This window comes from Sus scrofa, chromosome 14 (genome assembly GCF_054392235.1).
Source record: "Sus scrofa isolate SSC_HxYL_T2T_F1_AM1 chromosome 14, Sscrofa_HxYL_maternal_Yorkshire_Landrace_v2.0, whole genome shotgun sequence".
Lineage (NCBI taxonomy): Eukaryota > Metazoa > Chordata > Mammalia > Artiodactyla > Suidae > Sus > Sus scrofa.
In genome coordinates, this window is record NC_139396.1 from 45,935,391 (window position 1) to 45,956,253 (window position 20,863).

The 20,863-nt window shown below is 39.6% G+C and overlaps 1 protein-coding gene across 2 annotated transcripts in view; it reads right to left on the reverse strand.

Annotated features, from left to right (window-relative positions):
- The window catches only part of PIWIL1 (piwi like RNA-mediated gene silencing 1), a 30,675-nt gene extending 11,275 nt beyond the window's left edge, over positions 1 to 19,400 (reverse strand). Inside the window, exons 1-12 of one of the 2 annotated variants that reach the window (XM_021072051.2) lie at positions 19,311 to 19,400; positions 16,125 to 16,212; positions 15,675 to 15,786; positions 9,819 to 9,944; positions 9,212 to 9,426; positions 8,733 to 8,854; positions 7,579 to 7,659; positions 6,732 to 6,929; positions 5,919 to 6,030; positions 1,714 to 1,840; positions 1,424 to 1,541; positions 807 to 921 (exon numbers count right to left, since the gene is read on the reverse strand). In XM_021072051.2, the coding sequence (XP_020927710.1) occupies positions 807 to 921; positions 1,424 to 1,541; positions 1,714 to 1,840; positions 5,919 to 6,030; positions 6,732 to 6,929; positions 7,579 to 7,659; positions 8,733 to 8,854; positions 9,212 to 9,426; positions 9,819 to 9,944; positions 15,675 to 15,786; positions 16,125 to 16,202 (1,404 nt within the window). In that variant the 5' untranslated portion in view covers positions 16,203 to 16,212; positions 19,311 to 19,400. 2 annotated transcript variants of the gene reach the window in all.
- Between the last annotated feature and the right edge of the window lie 1,463 nt (positions 19,401 to 20,863).

Genomic DNA, 20,863 nt, shown 5'->3' on the forward strand with positions numbered 1-20,863 from the left:
TGATTATGTTGTTATTCATAGACCATTTAGAAGACAGAAGAGCATAGTTCTTTTTAAAAGGATTTTTAAATTTGTGTACTTGCAGTGCTTTAATTACACAAAACGCATTTTTGGAATACTTATTTTCCTTTTCTGAAGATAAAATATAAAAGGCATCACAATATTTAATATATATCCCTAACAAATAAATAGTCCAGGCAAAAATGAAGCCAAATAAATTGGGACTTTTTCATGTAAAAGATCATCTTAGGAGTTCCCGTCATGGCGCAGCAGAAACGAATCCAACGAGGAACCATGAGGTTGCGGGTTAGATCCCTGGCCTTGCTCAATGGGTTAAGGATCCGGTGTTGCTATGAGCTGTAGTGTAGGCAGCAGATGTGACTTGGATCCCGTGGTGCTGTGGCTGTGACATAGGCTGGCAGCTATAGCTCCAATTAGACCCCTAGCCTGGGAACCTCCATATGTTGTAGGTGTGGCCCTAAAAAAAGACCAAAAAAAAAAAAATCACTTTAGTGGCAGACGAAATATCAGCCTAATCAGATACTTAGACTTCCTCTATACTGTAATTTAAGCCATTCAGGTTATTAAAAAATTAAGCCACCTGTTAACCAAGTCTCTCAGAGCTGTCCCTTCTCTGGTGCGTCCACATCTCCTCCTCCTGTGGTTCCGTTAATTGACAGAGTGGAGGTGGTCGAGAGAAAAGAGAGGAAAGCACTACACTGGCATGGAACTAGGCTATTCCTGCTTGCTTTATTATGAACCTGACCCAAACCTGATTTGACTAACAACTTTACGAACTGCCTTACTGTTTTTCCACCTTGATGAATCTTTTCAGCTTGCAAAATTCTTCCTGAGAAGGACAGTAAATTGGAATCGAAGCTCAAACCCCAGTCTCGAAGCTCCCTCTGAACATTATCATCTCTGTAAATTTAACACATTTAACATACCACTAAATGCAAGGAAAACAGCAAACACCAGTGCAAATAGAGACCCACTGCAACCTATAATCAATTTCAAAGCTTCTCTCAGGATCAAAGCCCTAGAGAGAATGTGAGGAAACAGAGGCACTACTTTTCTCTCGTCATATCTGTTTTCCTTCATGACGTCCTCAACATTTAGATGCCCAAACTTTCTCCTCCACAAAGTAAATATAATGTTATATAGAACAAAGAGAGAAAGCAGATTGTCCCAAACAATTTTACTTTTCAGTCTATTGTCCTTTTCTAAAAGAAGAATTAGAAATACCATAGTCTGCAAGATTTAACTTTATTCCATGACAAATATTAGCCTCACTTAGAAACATGAAAAAAGAACCCACCACAAATACTGCAAATACAAAGTGAAAACAAAATTTTTCATTCCCCCCAAACCCACATAAAATAAAAAACTGAAACCATATGCCAGTGAAGCATGGATGACTTACTTATGAATGTAATCAATCAGCCTTCCTACTTCACGTTGCCTTTGTTCTGGAGTGAGTCTAGTATGAACAGCCAAGTCTTTCATCACATTAAAATCATTACGCATTTTATCAGTTAGACCTTTAAATAAAACATATAAAGGCATATAGTTAAAGAAACAAGAATCGTGTCTCAGAATCTGGCGTGTAGCATGGTGACAGTGAAGGGCTTTGGGGGATGGGGTATAAAGAAATGGTCAGTCACTTCTAGAACACAACGGGAAAAGCTGCCGGTGGAGAAAGGCCAGCAGTACCTGTAAGATAGCAGAGCTCAGGAATAAGCATTGCAGGGCCTGGCAACGTGCCGCCAGGGCCTCTCCTCCTCTTAGGTTGACTGACCAAAACCGGCTGCTTCAAGTCGGTGATCTCCTGATTGTATTGCTATTCAAGGGAAGGTAAATGCCTTGAGTAACATGTCAGGGGACAAGGTTTGTTTGTTTTTTTTTTCCATTAAGAACTGATGCCAACAACAATGCTAGTAACAGTTTCCAAGTATAAAAACTGTATTTCTAATCCTTCTAAAAAAACAGGTTGTGCTCTGCAGTTACTTCATCTTTTCTTCCTGAACACTGAGATGGCCAGGACAGTAAGGTTCTATGTTCTGATTCTGGTCACAGTTCTACTTACTTCATTTCTTGGTTCAGAAACAGCAGTCTGTGTAACTCCAAGTCTTCATCACAGGGTAATTCCTCTAAAACTACTCATAGTGAGGACTGGTTTATGAAAGTCTCACTATAAGAATGAGGGAAGCAACAAGGTCTGCAGGCTACAGGACACTTTTGATTACAAAAATTTTTTTACGAGATCTTGATACTCTGAGGTTGAATTTCCACTTAGTAGCATTGAGTCCTTACCTCGATTCCCCACATGTAATAACTATCTAGGGTACGTTTTTACAACTTGTAAAGAGACAAAAAATAGTGATGCTTAAGATCTAACATACGGAGTTCCCGTCGTGGCGCAGTGGTTAATGAATCTGACTAGGAGCCATGAGGTTGTGGGTTCGGTCCCTGCCCTTGCTCAGTGGGTTAAGGATCCGGCGTTGCCGTGAGCTGTGGCGTAGGTTGCAGACACGGCTCGGATCCCGCATTGCTGTGGCTCTGGCGTAGGCTGGTGGCTACAGCTCCAATTCGACCCCTAGCCTGGGAACCTCCATATGCCATGGGAGTGGCCCAAGAAATAGCAAAAAGACAAAAACAAAAAACAAACAAAAAAAAAACTAACATACATAGGAGATGGCTTTATGATCTCCAGTTCCACTCTGCAACGCAAGACCACAACGGTCTGCCCTCAAGTTAGCTTCCTTAGAGCTTCTGCCCCATCGTCTCCAGGATCCTCTCCTAGCACCTTTAATACCCCGGATAGTTCAGCTCCAACGTTTTAACAAATTGCATCTCCATCAAGCATCACTCATCTTGGCCTCTCAAGAGGCGAAGGCGCTTGCCCACTCCTTATTCCTACCACACAGACCAGGTCCTGGCCACCTATCATCATGAATTAGCTTGTTGTTGACTCTGTCCTACATCTAACTCTTTACCAATCAATCATCCAAGAAAACAATTTCAGACAAGAAAATTCTAAGTAGAACATGCCTATCTGACCTCTGCTCCATTTATCTATACTACTTATTTTATCACACAATTTTATTAGGGGTCTATTTAACAGTCACCCTGTTTACACATCCTTTAGTTGGGAACACAAGTAGAAATGTGGTAGTGATTTCAGAGGAGTCCCTATTCTCTACTTCAGGGAAGGGCCTTAAGTGCATAGTTAATTACAGAACTGTGGAATTCCCCCTTCTGGGTTCTTAGCGCCTAAACGAAAGCCTGTCAGTTTAACACTTTCCCCCTGCAACTGAAAAACTAGCATTTCTACTTGTTTAACATTACCGTTAAACATTTTCTTTTTAAAACTGACTGACCATGATCTTCCCTTCTAAAGGCCCTTCTTTTCTCTCTTGCTCTGAGTGCTTCCTAGACATTATCTTTAGTATGTAAGATCTAAGCCACAACTTATTATTGAACTGCATTTCTACTAGAAAGTTCTAAGACTGTCTTGATTCTTTCAAATATTTTAACCCTACTCCCTTTTGATTAATTCTCTGTACTAGACACCTTTGTCCCCTGTTGGGAGAGAAATCTTCCCTGAAGAAATAACCTACACTGAGGTGTAAAAGCCTAAGAGTGAGAGTTACGCACGCAGAGTGTGTTAGGCAGAGGGAGCCTGTGGTCAGCTAAGACAGCGGGTCCACATGACAAGGTGAGGCTAAGCAAGTGAGCAGGGTTTCACTGGATAAGGCAGGCATGAGAAAAGAAAACTAAGAGACTGGTGGAGTGAATGAGAGAAATGGGGCCTAGATAGAGGGTGGTAGTCACTTAGATAAGAGGGAAAATCAGATAGGCAAGGCAGGATAAAGACAGGCTTTGACAATTAGTTATACAAGGTAAGTGAGAGAGGCCAGCCTGGTGGTCTGAGGTCTGACTTATCTATTCCTCACCTGTTCAAATTCCTGAGGGCCTATTTAGGCACTGGGGGGTGTTATAAACTACAAAGTCCCTGACTCAGTGGACATGGCACAGGGGCCAGAAAAAAAAAATTATTTCAGACAAGAAAATTCCAAGTAGAACGTGCCTATCTAACCTCTGCTCCACTTATCTATACTAGGGGGTATCACATGGTCACTGCTGGTTATATGTAAGGTATGTTTGAGACATCCTGATATTCAGAGTAAGTAGGAGGTTCAGACATCTAGGGGCTAGAGCTAGAAATCTGAGAACTGTTACCATATTATATCTGAAGTCTCAGCACAGACTAGAGCTCACCTAGAGTAAATATACAGTAACTGGGGACCTGAGGCAGAATCTTTAAGTACAACAACATTTAAAAGGCCACTTGCAGAATAAGCAGGCACACAAGATTTAATACTAGTCAGAGGAGGGGAGAACGTCTCCTGTCCTTGCTTCAGGTTTAAATCATACTACCACTGATGTCCTCTTTCTATCTGTTGTTGACAGACACTCTTTCCCTGATATTTTTATTAAAACAAACAGAAAATGCTAAAACTCATTTCTCACGGTAACCTCTGACACCCAGGAGAATCTAAGTTAAACACGGCTGGGGCCCACAAGGAGTTTTCAGAAGCTGAAAACAGCAGTATGGAAATCAAGCTGTGATGACCTTTGGCCTGCTTTCATGTTGCCCAGAGAAGACCAGTTCTTAACATGGCTTCTCAGGGAAGCACATCCCTCCTGAGTGGCATCTGATCTTCTCATTCATAGCAGGGCAGCTGAAGATCAGCAAAGAGTAGATAGTCAGCAAAAAGATACTTCAAAGGTCACTAGTCAGATGTATACTTCTGACACAAAATGTGTAATATATAATAGTTCATTTATTCCACTTTTTAGAAAAAGGAAGCAATCTACTGAAAATTGGAAAAAATGAGGTAAATTTTAGCATTTCAAAGACAACTTTTAAGATTTTAATTAATGTGTTTTCTTGAATACTTTTCCTGTACTTTTAACAGAGCCCATCAAATGGAATGTGACCTCCTAAGGATTTAGGGGACAGATCTACCTATCTCTGAATATTAAAACAATGTTAGTATGCATGCCTACATAAACATTCTATTTTCTTCTAGTCAGTAGCTGTTCTTTCCTGCTACTACTTGTCTCTGGTGGTTTTTGTTTTTGTTTTTCAATTTAGTGATTACTGTGCCAAAGGCTAGAATCGTCTAAAACTGGTGTTAGATCACTCAATAAACTGATCTAACCTATATGAAACAAGTATGTCTGAATTATGTCAACATGTAAAACATAAGTTAACCCATATGGGCATTCCCACCATGGCTCAGCAGAAACAAACCCAACTAGTATTCATGAGGAGTTGGGTTTGATCCCTGGCCCTGCTCAGTGGGTTAAGGATCTGGTATTGTGAGCTTCAATGTAGGTCACAGTTGCTATGACTGTGCAGCAGGCCTGTGGCTGCAGCTCCGATTGGACCCCTAGCCTGGGAACTTCTATATGCCACATCTGTGGTCCTAAGGGGAAAAAAAAGTTAAGCCATATGTAGGTTTAAGGGTTCAAGGATCTTTAGCTCCCACTGCTAAATGAAGTTTTAAAAAAAAGGGTTGGTTAAAGAAAAAGACCGACAGTATAGTAAGATGTTAACTTGTATTATTTACCATTATTATCCTATTTTTCTGTCACATGCTTAAGTTCAAATGTCATCTTTCAGGCCACTGCAGAAAAGGAACCATGACAGGGCACATCTCATTTGCTAATGAGCTAAATAAACGGGCTGTGATTGCCTTAAAAACACATTTATATGCAGCTTTAAAAGCAACTTATTCCATATGCACACCAGCTAAATAGAAAATTCTGACGATATTTCAGATTTCTCCTAAGGTCCAAGTATAAGAACTTCACATTAAAAAGATAAAAAATCAACATTAACATCTTACCTTCCTGTAGTACTCTAAGAAACTGACTTCAGAGCCATCTGCTTTCTTAAAGGTACTCTTTGGATTCTGGTCCCAGTCAATATCATCTACTCTGTATGTTTTATTGTTATACCTACAGTTGAGATTTATGGTATTTGAATTGGTATCTGATTAAAATGTGTAGAAATGTTATTAAAAAGAGAGGCTGGACAGTATGTACTCTCTTAAAAAATAAAATTTCAAATAACTTGGTAATATACAATATTATGGAAAGAGAAAGGGAAAAGAATTTCTTAAAAACTATGCTAGATGGATGGAGAAGTAACTAAGCTACTACTGGAAAATAAAATTTAAAAAGGAGTTCCTGTTGTGGCGCAGTAGAAACAAATCCAACTAGCATTCATGAGGATGCGGGTTTGATCCCTGGCTTCGCTCAGTGGGTCGGGGATCTGGCATTGCCATGAGCTGCAGTGTGGGTCACAGATGCGGCTCAGATCCTGAGTTGCTGTGGCTGTGGTGTAGGCCAGGAGCTGTAGCTCAGATTGGACCCCTAGCCTGGGAACTTCCATATGCCGTGGGTATGGCACTAAAAAAAGCAAAAATCAAAACAAAAAAAATAAAAAAGGATGGGAGTCATGAGGCATTTGTCCTTTTCAGATGAGTACAGTCCCCTAAAACATCTGCTCTTAAGAAAGAATATAAACACCCCTCTCATTTTTGTGCTATTTCCACCCCTCAACTTTAAACTCCAATTCTATCTAACATTATAGGACTAGACAGCCCTAATATTATCTTAAGTCTTGTAAAATTATTTTGTGTCATTAAAACTCTTACTTGGTAAGAACAATTAAACCTATCAGCTCTTTAGAAACTTGTTCCTGAAATTTATGTTCTTCAGTTTGATTATACAAGTTGAACATGAAATCTAAAACAGTTTCACTTCGAAGGACTTTATGACTGACATCAGTGCAAAGCATGATGTTATTTTCATACTGAAGAATAGAAGTAGTGAAGCCAGGCCAAATCACCAACCTGTCAAATAGAATGAAAGCCATGAAGTAACCTCTACAAATATCCAAACATATTTTTTATGTATCAAGTTGTATTTCCACCTTTATTAACTGGGTTGAAAGTACAAGTCTTTGAGTTAATTTATTTCTAGATTTTACATGGCTCAGATAAAGACTGATCTTTTCAAGATCTTCAACAATGAATGTTATTTTATAGTATTATAATCATTTTGTAAGCTCCATTTTAAATATCCTAACTTTATTAAACTTTATTACTTTTCACATTAACCTAAGACTAAAAAAAATTGCCAATCTAACTGAAATGAGCTACAATTATAATAAACCCAAACAACTTGAGCTGCAATCTTGATACACTACAGTAACTTGTGAAGTAATCATTAGTTGATGAATTTTGTTACCTAAGAGCAAATACCAACTTTGAGTTGGACAACTCTTTATGCTTCCCCAGGGATAGAAGAAAATCATGTATTTACTTAAAATCCAAGTATTCTGGGATGTCTCCTTTATTAATCAAGCCAAGTTAAGTGTTCACGTAATGTGATGGGTACCATGAACAGCCACAGTAAATCTGATCATTTTGAAATAGAGCTGCACTTTCAAAGTCTGTGATTAATCCTGAGTAACAGAAACTTTCCACTTCATATACAAACCTATGATTTGGAATATCAATTGGGTCACTTGGGTTATAATAATTCCGTCCAATTTGTTGCAAATTCATGATCTTCAAAAGCCTAGAATTCAAAAGGTCAGAATAGAGAAGTGAATATTGCTTGAGATGTATCTCTAATACTACAATCAGAATAGCATAGTGTTTACAGCAGAAGTTGGCAGACTATGGCTTGTAGGTGGGCCAAATCCAGCTTACCTGCTGCTTTTAGTATAGCCTAGGAGTACTTTTTTTTTTTTTAACATTTTTAAAGATTTTGAAAAAAATCAAAAGATTAATGATGCATGAATTGCACAAAATTCAAATTTCAATGTCCATCAGTAAAGCTTCACTGGAACACAGTTATGATCTTTCATTCATATATGCTCTATGACTGCTTTTGTGCTTCAAGAGCAGAGCTGAATAGTTGAGACAGAGACCCATATGGCCTACAAAACCTAAAATGTTTACTATCTGATCTTTTGCCAAAAAAGTTTGCCAACCCATCATTTACGGAAAAAATAAATCTTCCATTACCTTAATTCAAACAAGTATCCACCAAAATGAATGTTCAATCATCAGTGACAGGCATCTTATGAACAACTTACAAAAGTAAACTACAAATCAAAGTATTATATCTCATTTTTCCCATGCCAGTTTCAGCCTCATCACTCAATGGGGGAGGAAGGGGTCTCCATAGAACACGTGTCCTAACTTTGGATTCGGAAAATATCCAAATTAAAAGCAAATTATAGAGTATGCAGTGTGTGTTCTACAATGGAACAACTATATGTGAGTAGACCTAAATCCTGGTCTGCTTTCTGAATAGGCACCCACTGTGGAAGAGAAGGAATATAAAGTTAGTGATAACCTCCTGAGAGAATGTGTGTTCTTAACATAAGCTCAGATAAGATTTGCAAGATCTAATCTCAACACAAACAGGGAAGTTAAAAACATGGCGCTCACTTAAAGCAAATAAATGGGATTTTTATCAGTACACCCACACCTAAAAACAATCAAAATTCAGAGTAACCCCATGATCCTAAGCACCATTGGAAAATCTAGGTTATAATATACAAGTACTTATTGTATGTGTTTTTCAAATTTTGAATATGTTTTAAAATTTCTTCATAAACATTAAAAAAAATACTAACATACCTCCTGAAAATAATATTATAGAACTGCAAGCAAGTTGGTGATGTAGGTGGGAGTTCGTTTGTCAAGGTGATTGTTATCCTCACGTGCTCTCCATTTCGGGTCTGACTAAAAACTTCAGTAACCTAAAGCCGGAACAATGGAAAACTAAACTTCTAATTGTTGAAATAAGCCCGATCACATAATGCCTGTTTAATGAAAAAGGCAACAATGGAAAGTACAGAAAAGCTTAAAATTTAGAAAAAGAATGGCTATGAGAAAGAGTGATTAAGCGCCTTATTATTATTTAATTGTAATTATTAAGTTACTCAGATGGATCTGAGAATGATACAATAATGCCAAACACATTCTTCGGGTGTATTATAAGTCATAACAGATGAAAGACCACTGGATTTTCTACAAAAGCTACCATAGATCAGGGCAGTTTTGCTTTGAGGTAGAAATCCCCATCTCCCTCTCCCCATCCTGGCAATTCACATAACCTTGTGCTGAAGTCTTTTAGGTAAAAATAATATTGTTCCATCAAAAGCATGACACCTTCCAATTAAATCTTCATGTTGAAAAAGAAGAGCTGAGCGGAGTCTTCTGGCTTCCATCAAGGGGTTATAGTCAATGTGATACTGATATAAGGCCCACTGGGGACGGGAGGTCAGTCGAAAATGGTTAGTGCTTAGCCTTACTATAATACCTGAAGAACCTGTAAAAAGAAGTCACATTCCATTAATGAAATATCAAGTTAATTGCTGTTCCTTGAAATCTCCACTACTATGACCAGGTAGACCCAGTTCTGTAAACAAAAGTCTAAATGTGACCCCAATACAGAAGTGCTCAGACATCTGACTTTGGGGACTACTATACATTTAAAAACAAATCCTCCCTACACTTAAGTCATTTACAACGGAACCAATGAAATCCCTTGACAGAAAAAGCTTTTTTAAAAGAAAAAAGTTACCTACGTAACATGTAATAAAACAATTATTTCAGTGCAAAGTTGTCATATAACCTATTTCAAAACCAAAACGGAAGAGAGGAAAATGGAAAAGTAATTTTGTGCAACTGTATTCTTATTATTCTTAATAATTAACACACCTGTTTTTGATTCTTTAACATGATCTAGGTTCTGTCTTGTATTCACACCAAGATCATGGAAGTCTCTACGACGGCCTCCTCTCTCTGCTAATGATAACTCCTGAAATCCAGCAGATATCTGAAGTTCTTTAAAAAAGAAAAAGAAAAAAATCATACACTTAAGTAATATGAAACATGAAATAAAGAAAGACAATACCCAAAGGGTACTGAGGTGCTAAAGATAGTGTATGAACAATCCGTCAAAATGTTTTAGGTATCTGCCAACTCAGTAAGAGAGAAACTTCTTAGCTAGAACTTCTTCCATAAAGCCTTTCCTGTCACTGCCATAGGCAAACTCAGCTCGCTTACAAGATCAAGACAACTGAACTGATTCAAGAACTCAGGAGCATGTTTGTTGACTGGATAATTATGTTTCTATACTGTAAGTCTGATAACCACCTAAGGGCCTTAATATCAGTGCTTTTCACAATTTTTATGATGTAATTATAGCTATAGGAATTTGCGATTCATATGATTCAAATGAGCAACCTGACTTACAAAATATTAAGTTTAAAATGTAATTTCCTCACCAATTCCCTTAAATCCAGCAGAATAGATGGGATGGGCCTATGTATATCCTGCGGCTAAAGATTAACTATCGGTTCGTGCTTAGCTGCAAAAGCTGTGGGTTAAAATATGCTCAATTATTAAGCCCTTTACTTTGTGGAAAATATATAATGAAGTATCTTATATCAATAGTGTGATGTGGACCAAAGAATGAAGATGGGCTTTGCAGTCAAGTGTTAAATTCTAGCTTTCACTTCGCAGGCACATTACCTTGTGGAGCAGAGACTACTGACTACCCAAGAATCATCTTTCATTCTACTTTAAAAGTTTATTTGGGGAGCAATAAACCCCACAGACTAGACTGTCTACCTTCCTTGCAGGTGGGGATGGCCTAAGCAATTTCTGCAGAAATCACTGGATGAAACTTCTAGGAAAGCACCTTAAGATAAGAGTCAGAGCTGGCTTTTATGTTCTCTATGCTCCCAGCTGCCAATCTTGCCTGGCATCTGGATGTGATGGCAGGAGGGAGCTCAAGCAGACATTCTGAACAAAACCTAAGTCTTAATGACTGAAATCATGGACTCTAGAGAACAAAAGGAGTGCCTAGTTCTCTTCTGACCACAAATACCAGAACTAGCCCAGAACTGCCAGCTTATGGAGGAGAATTAAAGTAAACAACGGTTCCTGATATACCTTGGAAACAAGTTATTTTTTTAAGGTAAGCTTCAACTTCTTCACCTGTAAAAGTGACAATTTTACAGGCATGTAGTATGTTTTAAATAAAAAATTCACTTATAAGCATTTTAAAGGTACTGCTAAATATGTTGGTTTCCTGATTCCTGTGCTTCATGATTGTCAGGGGTTCTTTTTTAAAGTTCTTTAATATGTACCTGCTTCTACTTGTTTCCCGTGGTGAACTTTTTATCCCAAAGGGTTTCAGCGTAAGGTATCCATGAATTAACTACACTTAAGGTCAGGTTTACTGAATCCAACCTGACAGAAACAACAGGTCTTACAGGCTTGATTTGAATTTTTCCTTGAAAAAAAATTCAGTTCTGGATGTGAAAACCTGATCGCAAGTTTCAAAAGAACAATGATGAAGTCTGTTCCTCTCTTTACGTATACTACCGTTATTTGTACATTTTAGCCAAAGTCTGATTAATCGTCAGTCCAGAAAGATGACAGATTACAAACTAGATACAACTGGAAACCCTAATTCCCCTTCCATGGACCTGCCAAAGTGATGATTAAAAACACAAACCAGATCTTGCTATTTAAGAGTCCTTCAATGCTGCCACAACCTCCTTTACAGAGTGAAAAATCAAGCTCATAAGCAATGTCTTATTAATGATAAATCTTTTAAAACTGTCACTTTTTCTATAGTCTCACCTGTGGTATAGGGAAGCTCCCAGGCTAGGGGTCTAACTGGAGCTGCAACTGCCGGCCTACATCACAGCCACGGCAATACCAGATCTGATTCGCATCTGTGACCTATGCTGAAGCTTGTGGCAACGCCAGATTTTAACCCACTGAGACCAGAGATCTGCATCCTCACAGAAACATCAGGTCATTAGCCAACTGAGCCAACAGGAAGTCCTAAAATTATCATTTTAATTCTAAAACATAGAATATATTTGAACACTTAATGTGGCAAGCTCTTCTCAGATATAATACTTACAAAAACAGTGAAAGGCAGTAAAATAGGGCCCTGCATTTGTCATCCTGAGTATCATTTAATCCTCACTATGGCCCTTGTCTATAAAGGTATACAGCTTTTTACAGGCAGATAACTTTCACAGAATTAAATTCATGAGCAGCTGTTTAAAAAGTATTAGTGAAGCTCAATATAAAGAATGTTTAGATTTAAGTATTTTCTGCAATTTTATTTGCATTTTAAGGCTGCAACAATAAAATATTTTTAAAACAGCTTCAGTACATCTTTTCGTACCATTTTAATTCAGTGAAAATTTGTTGTATATGTTGAACATAGCTGAATATGTCAAATATTCTAAGTTTCAAAAGAACTGAGATGAAGAACAAAGCAGGAGGCGTCACAATTCCTGATTTCAACCTATAAAGCTATGGCCATTAAAACAGTATGCTACTGGCACAAAAAAAGACTCACAGACCAATGGAATAGAATCAAGGGCCCAGAAATAAACCCAAGCATATAAGGACAATATTTGACTAATATGACAAAGGAGCCAAGAATATTCAATGCAAGAAAGACAGACTCTTCAATAAATGGTACCAAGATAATTAGATATTCATATTTAAAAGAATGAAACTGGAGCCATATCTTACCCCACTTACAAAAATTAACTTCAAATGGAATAAAGACTTAAACGTAAGACTTGAAACCACCAAACTCCTAGAATAAAACATAGGAAAAGAAGGGTTCCCACTGTGGCTCAGCAGAAACGAACCCGACTAGTATCCAAGAGGATGCAGATTCAATCCCAGGCCTCCATCAGTGGGTTAAGGAACTGGCGTTGCCATGAGCTGTGGTGTAGGTCACAGACATGGCTCAGATCCCACATTGCTATGGCTGTGGTGTAGGCTGGCAGCTACACCCCTAGCCTAGCAACTTCCAGATGCTGCAGGCACAGCTCTTAAAACAAACAAACAAAAAACAACTGAGGAAATCCTACCATTCACAACACGGATGGACCTTGAAGGCATTATGCTAAGTGAAATCAGGCATAAGAAAGACAAATACTGTATGATTTCACTTATATATGGAATCGGGGGAAAACAAACAAAAAACCCAAAAAAAAACCCAAAACCAAACTCATACAAACAGAGATCAGACTTACCTGAACAGAGGGTGGGGGAAGAAAGCGTCCAAAAGGACAACTTGCAGTTTTAAAAGAAATAAATACTAGGGATATAATATTCAATACCATACTAACACTGCTGTATGATATTTTGGAAACAGTAAATCCTAAGAGTTCTCATCACAAGGAGAATTCTTTTTTTTTTCCTCTTCTTTTTGTTTCTTTATCAGAAGATGGCTATGAGCTGAACCTAATGTGGCAATCATTTCACAATATATGTAAATCAAACCACCATGCTGTATGCCTTAAACTTAGTGATGTATGTCAATTATTTCTCAATAAAACTAGGGGAAAAAATAACAAAAGCAAGTGACCTGAGGGTGCTCTTTGGAGAGTCATCAGTTTCAACACTTAATTTCCCCTCTGGATTTATTGTCATTTTTGGTCTCTGAAGATTTTGCAACTCTCTTGCCAGAGCAGATGAATTTAGAAAGATGTTTTAAAATCTAGCACATTAAAGGTATTTAGTTGGAGGCTATCTAGCCTGCATTAATGCTAGATACAGAATTCTTACTTGGCTTACGTGTTTGAAACTCATGCAAGTTTAAGTTTCCATTATTAGGATCATTTGTAATTTACTGTGATATATTTATTTAAATAGAATAGATTATATCCCACTGTTCACTTTTTGGATTAAATGGGTAATTAAAAAGAAGAACTGAGTCATCTAGGGAAAAATACTGGATAAAATCCTATAAATTTAAGGAGATCAATGCCCATAAAAGAACTGTCATCAGACACCTTAAAAATTAAAACATCTTATAGTACCATAAGAGCAATATACATAATTATATGTAGAAAATATTAAAAGGCCCCTTGTCTTCTGATTCTTCCAATCAAGCACTATTAATAACTGACATTTTTCTTTAAAATTTTCTGTACAGAAAATATATACATGCACATACACATGTTTACTAAATAATATAAAGAGGATGCTGTTTTATAACTTGTATCCATTTTAGGCAGGTTTTTACATTCTTGAAAATGGCTAAATGGTACTCTACTCTTCAAGTACAGGAAATCTTACCTCTTATTGGTTAGGTGTTCACAGTTTGGGAGTATTAAATGTAGTTAACACCATTACACAACCATGTATTTACCCAGTGTCTGGTACATTACCATAACTGTAATTGCTAACAAAAGTGTCATGCTGCTGCACATTACAAAGTACCGTCCACAAGTTAGTATTATTATACAGTCACACGGGGCCCGAGTTCCCCAGTTTTACATTTACCAGCAATGGCAAAAAGTAAAATGGGGAACAAACAGATAAAAAAAAATTCCAGTTTAAATTCAATGATAAGGCATAATGTTTTCATTGGCCTTTGTATTTTTCAATGCATTGCCTTTTTCTTTGTCCACTTTCCCCCAGCTTGTTAATAACATCGGGTTTATAAGAATGCTCGGTGTCTCAGATAAATGAGCTGTTCTATCATTGCAGTAAGTTTCCAGGTTGTCTTTTGACAATGACAGTATTTGTCACAGTTCAATTCAGACCACTTCTAGCTCATTTCAACTTTCAAAAAAACTTTTATTAAAATATAGTTGATTTACAATGTTCTGTCAATTGCTGCTGGACAGCAAAGTGAACCAGTCATATGTATATATTCTTTTTCTCATATTATCTTCTATCATATTCTATCACAAGAGACTGGATATAGTTCCCTGTGCTATACAGGAGAATCAAGCTCATTTTAGATTCATCCATGTTTTCTTCAAATTTTATGGATTCCACTGGTTATATTTTTGGAGTATATGGAAATTTAATGTGAGGCATAAGAAAGGAGCCAGCTTTGTTTTCTAGTTTTCCATTTGTCTCAACACTATTTTACTGAATAGCCTATTTCCCATGCCTATCCCATGGTTTAAAAGCCAATGCTACCACATTAATTCCTCATATGTGTATATGGATCTGTTTTTTTCTTATACCAAAACCAAACTTAATATCTGTAAAAGAATCTTATACCAAGCATCCAAATAATTCATCTTTGCAACAACAGTGAAAAACCACAATTTTTGGAATCAGAAATGGTGTTCTAACTCTACTGGCTGTCACAAATTTGACCCCAGCTTTTGCATCTAAGAAACAGGATGAACACATGTGAAAATACGTTTTATAAATCAGTTATAAAATGTTGAAGTTGGTAAGGCTTTGATGAAATCACTAAAGATGCCCAGAGAACGCCCTAAAATAGTTTTTAAGGCATAAACAGGCAAATTTATAATTAGTGTAGGATTTATTTGCTTTGTCATAGCTAGTGTGGTGCTCTGGTATGCTCTTTTTCATTTCCAAGGAGAAAAGAAGCCCTGTGGCTCTGCACTCAGTAGCAGGCTGCAGTCTGAGAGAGATCCTGTTACACTTTAAAGGACTGCTGGACTCCTTTTTCTTTAAAAGAGTTTTGGTTACTGTTCCATGTCTAGTGCTACAAGTGCACACACATGCACACATGAAGCCTTTTTATCTTCCCTTTACCTTGTGACTTGGCTGTTGCTCCTACTGTTCCTCTCTGTCGTCCACGGCCGACTAATTCCCCCTCTGCTGGTGGCTGCTGAGGTCTAGGTTGCATGTAACCAGGCTGCTGACTCTGTAGTTACATGCAAATAAAGAACAGCAGCCTTTTTATGCCAAGAGGTCACAGATGTCAAACGAAATAACTAGTCTTAAACAAGTCTAAGGCATTCGATGAAAACTGATCTAAAACAGACATCAAATATTTTCTTATAAAGATATGTCTTCAAGACGGGTCACCACCTGAGGTCAAGAACTAGCTTCCAACATCCTCAGGACACAGAACACGATCTTCCTTGATCAGTTCCTATCTCCCTCCCAGGGCAGTTTTTAAACTTATTTTGGAAGCCTAAGCTGATGAAGGCTTCACAGCAGTTTGCTTTTCTTTGCAGTTAGAAAAGAGTAAACACTCACTGCAGCAGCGCCCACGTGCTGCGCCGTCTCCTGACCACGAGCCCTTCCTCTTGCTCTGGCTCTGGCTCTCCCAGTCATTTTTCTTTTTCTTGAAGGAAATAATCATGAAGACAATACTCAAAATATGCAGTTATATCTGAGTGTTTCCACAATGTCACCTTTAAACTGATTAAAATTCTTAAGTAAGTTCCTGGATAATCACATATTTTTCTAACCTCTTAATATACAGTTTAAAGCAATCTTCCTACCTTAAGCAAACTTACCTGATCCTGTGCTAGTTGGTGGCATAGAAGTCCAAGACTTATTTTAATATTTCATTTTTCAACTGAATTATTATGAAAAGACTTAGGAGGGTAAAACTGTTAAGACTTAAGGTGTTGGTGACTAGCTCTTTCTTTCATATCTGGATGTGGAATCTACCATGAAAAGTCAGCACTGATGCCAAATATTATGCCAAGCCCTGCACATAATTCTTTTGGTGGTGTTGTTGTTATTGTTGGCCGCACTCATGGCATGTGAAGTCCCTGGGCCAGGGATTGAACTTTTGCCACAGCAGTAAAAACCCCAGGTCCTTAACCCACTAAGCCACCAGGAAACATCTACATAATTGTTATAGATACATTACTATGTCCTCCCAGATCTCCCTATAATTCCATGCATAGCTTAATCTTTTCTACCCCATCATTTGCATCACAGAATTTCATTCTTGTGAGTGACATCACCATCCACTTTGTCTCTAAAGAAAACTTGACTGAGTCATTCATTTCTAAACTAATTCTACCACACCTGATCAATGACCATCTCCATTTCTTCAATACCACAATGTTAATGAGTACCTACTGTGAGCCAGCATCTGTGTTAGGCATCAAATATGTTACCATGTATATAAAAGGTTCCCCACCCAGTCATCCCAACCACAGAGTAGAAAGCAGTATCATCAGGTTTTTATTGATAGAGACCTCAAGAGCTAGACTTCCAAACCCTCCTCCTTAACATAAATGACTGAGCAAATCACATAACCTCATGACTTTATTTGCAAAACAGCTGTAATCATCTAGACCACACAGGTCAATTGTGTGGCTGAATGGGAACACACAGAAGCACAAAGTGCCCCACACACCACGAGCACTCGACAAACATGAGCCCTGGTAGAAAAGGCAGATAAAATCATAACCACAAATATTTAACCAAGGAATAAGCAGAATGTTCCTACAAAAAGGAAGATAAGAGCTAATTCACATAACTGAAGAGGTCTGCCTCAAATGAAGCTAATATTTTAACAGAGACAGAGGAGGATTAGGAAGTGGAAGCTAGGTGGTACCACTCTTCACAGACAAGAGGGAACGACCTGTGACTAAGTGTTGAGAAGCTGGCTTGTCTGTAGAACTGAAAGATGCCCAGTGTAACTGAAGTGTAATGAGCTTGCATTGGACATTCAATGCAACCAGAGGCCACTGAAGGTTCTACAGAGGGGCAGGTTATGACATCATTTACTTTTTTTTTTTGGTCTTTTTGCCTTTTCTAGGGCCACTTTGGGCCACTTCCCCCAGCATATTAAGGTTCCCAGGCTAGGGGTCTAATCCAAGCTGTAGACACCGGCCCATGCCACAGCCACAGCAACGCGGGATTGGGATTTGAGCCGCGTCTGTGATCTACATCACAGCTGATGGCAACGCCAGATCCTTAACCCACTGAGCAAGGCCAGGGATGGAACCCGGGATCTCATGGTTACTAGTCGGATTTGTTAACCACTGTGCCACCACGGGAACTCTGTGACATCATTTACATTTCAGATCACTCTGCTCTAAGATGGGATAACATTTTTATGCATTTTATCAACTTCTAAAAATTTTGGTTCCATGACAATCTCCCTAGAAAGACAAATCTAATGACATTCTCCACTTTTAAAGACCTCTTCGCTTTCTATCACATTCTATAAAGGACTAAACACACATTAGCTCACCTAATTGTAAACACCTTTACAATCCAAGTCAGCAATTTCCCAAGTAGGTTACACAATGTGATCTGCTGAGGCCCTGGCATATTACAACTAATTTTTAATGTCATTATGAAGCATTCTGTATTTATGCAGATGTATATCACAACAATAGCTATACACACATCATTTACACATTAAAGCATGCCAACCTAATTACCCAAATCTCTTACTGATGATGGACAGAATCAAATCTGGAAACCTCTGCTTTAGACTCCAGCAAACATTACTTTCTTCCACTCATCAGCCATTAAGAAACTGCATGCTTCACTTCGTCCCAGGGAACACGCTTTGCCAAAGTGCCTTACTCTCCTTTCTAAAACGGCAGAATCCAGCTTATCCTTTAAGGACCAGCTCAAAGGTCATCTCTTCCACCCTCATCTACACAGCTGTCTGCACGCGTGTTACAGCAATCAACACACAACATGGTTAATCCGTTTCCTTCTCTCTTTCATAAACACACTACAGCGCTCCTCCAGACCTGGCTGCTAATCACAGCTTAGAACTTTGCACTTAAACCCAAGGCTTGGCGACCTCGCAGTGACTCTGCGTGTCTGTATATGGCAAAAAACCTACTACCGAGCTGAACTGCCATCTCAAGAGAGAATATCTTTACTGCAGTAGTTCTCATAGCTTGATCTCTGACTGGCAACACCTGGAACTCGCTGGAAATTCAAATCACATGGGGGGCCCATTCCCCGCCCCGAGCCAGAAGCTCGTGTCTAGCACGCTCCAGGTGGTTCTGATGAGCACCCAGCCCGAGAGCCCCTGGATCATGCTACCCACACCATCAAACCCGGGCCAGGTTGGATGACCCCATGTCCCCTCCACCGCCCAGCTGCAGTGCTCAGTTGTTCCCCCAACCCCCAATTCAGCAGGGGGACCAGGCTGGATCACAAACTACACCGTCACCCCAGACGTGAGAAATGAGTGACAAAACCCACCATACCAGCTATAAAGGACATCTGGGTCTAGGCGACGTCCACAGGAACGCCCACCCCCAAAGATACAGTCACTCCTCCTACGCCCCAGGACAGCCCACCGGGCCCGCCAGGCCACCCCCCACTCCACCTCCCAGCTCTGTCCCCACCCATGCCCACTGTAGACAAGAGGCCCCCAGAATCTGGGCCGCCGACGGGAGGCGCTGAGTGGCAGCGTGGTGGACACCCCGCAGCGGGCCGCAATCTCACCAAGCCCGCAGGCTGCAGCCACACGGATGCAACCGTACTACTGCCGGTCCGCAGGGATGCCCCTCGCAGCCTCACTGACGCCCCCGCAACACTAACAGTTGCCCCCGCAGCACTAACAGTAGCCGCAGCACCCCCAACGGTTATCTCACACCGGATCCCTCCGCGCGGGGATTGGGACTTCGCACCCCGACACTAGCCCAAACGGATACCGGAGTCTCTTAACTCTGCAGAGCCGCGCTGCTCGCTCTCACCTTGCTGAGGGCCCCTGCTAGTAGGCGACTGCGGGGTGTGGGCACCAGCGGAAGTGGACGGGGACCTCTTTTCCTGGGCGGATGGACATGAGCTTCAAAGGGTAAACTGTTTGCACGTGACACCGAGGTAACGGCATGACGGGCAGTGGGCCCGCGCTGCGCACTGATTGGTTGCCGCGTAGATGGCAGTTTCTGGTGGAGTAGGGAAGGAGGGAGGGCCACAGGGGGCCTGCCCCTTCCTCTCTAGGCCCCGCCCATGCAAAGCTGGGCCCCGCCCCTTCCAAACTAGGCCCGCCCGCACCTTACCCGCCCTCCTGGAGCAAAGGTGACTACACTTGGTTGAGGATTGCGGTGGGCTTGATTTACTCCCTGCTTGTGGAGCAGGGCTGTGTGCTCAATACACCTTTCAATAAACTATGAAATTGTGACCAGGTGCGTTTTGAGCTCCCTGCTGTTAAAAAAAAGTGGACTTACTCTTGGGTTAGTTTGGTAAAATAAGGTACTTCATTTATCAAATAAGAAAATGAGATTTGAGTTTTGCCCCCGAAGAAAATAAAACTGCCTTCTAGATCCAGGATGCCAGGCGGCTGTGCACCTACATATTTAACTTTCTAAAACAAACAAATTGTGTGCTGAGTGCATGCATGTTAACGTATATGACAGTGATTCTCAAACTTGACCTGCATTAGAATCACTTGAAGGGCTGGTTAAAAGGGGGACTGTGAACCTCCCACTGCTAAAGATTCTGATTCAGCAGGTTCTGTAGGTGGGACCCACTAATTTGCAACTCTAACAAATGGCAGAAGGTGATGACACAGCGTCTACGTTTATAACAGAGGCACTGGATCAGGTGTCCTCAATTGTTCATTTCCTCATTGGGCAAAGCCAACACAGTTGTTTCACATATATGGAATCTAAAACATGACACAAATGAACTTGTCTAGCAAACAGACTCACAGACATAGAGAACAGACTTGTTGATGGCAAGGAGGAGGGGGTCCAGGGAGGATTGGATTGGGAATTTGGGACTAGTAGATGCAAACTATTTATATAGGATGGATAAACAACAAGGTCCTACTTTATAGCACAGGGAATTCTATTCAATATCCTGCGATAAACCAGAAGGATAAGAATATGAAAAAGAATATATCCATACACATATATGTAACTGAATCACTTTGCAATATACCTGAAACTAACACAACATTGTAAATCAACTATACATTAATTTTAAAAAAACTATTTTAGGAATTCCCATCATGGCTCAGTGGTTAGCGAAACTGGCTAGTATCTATGAGGATG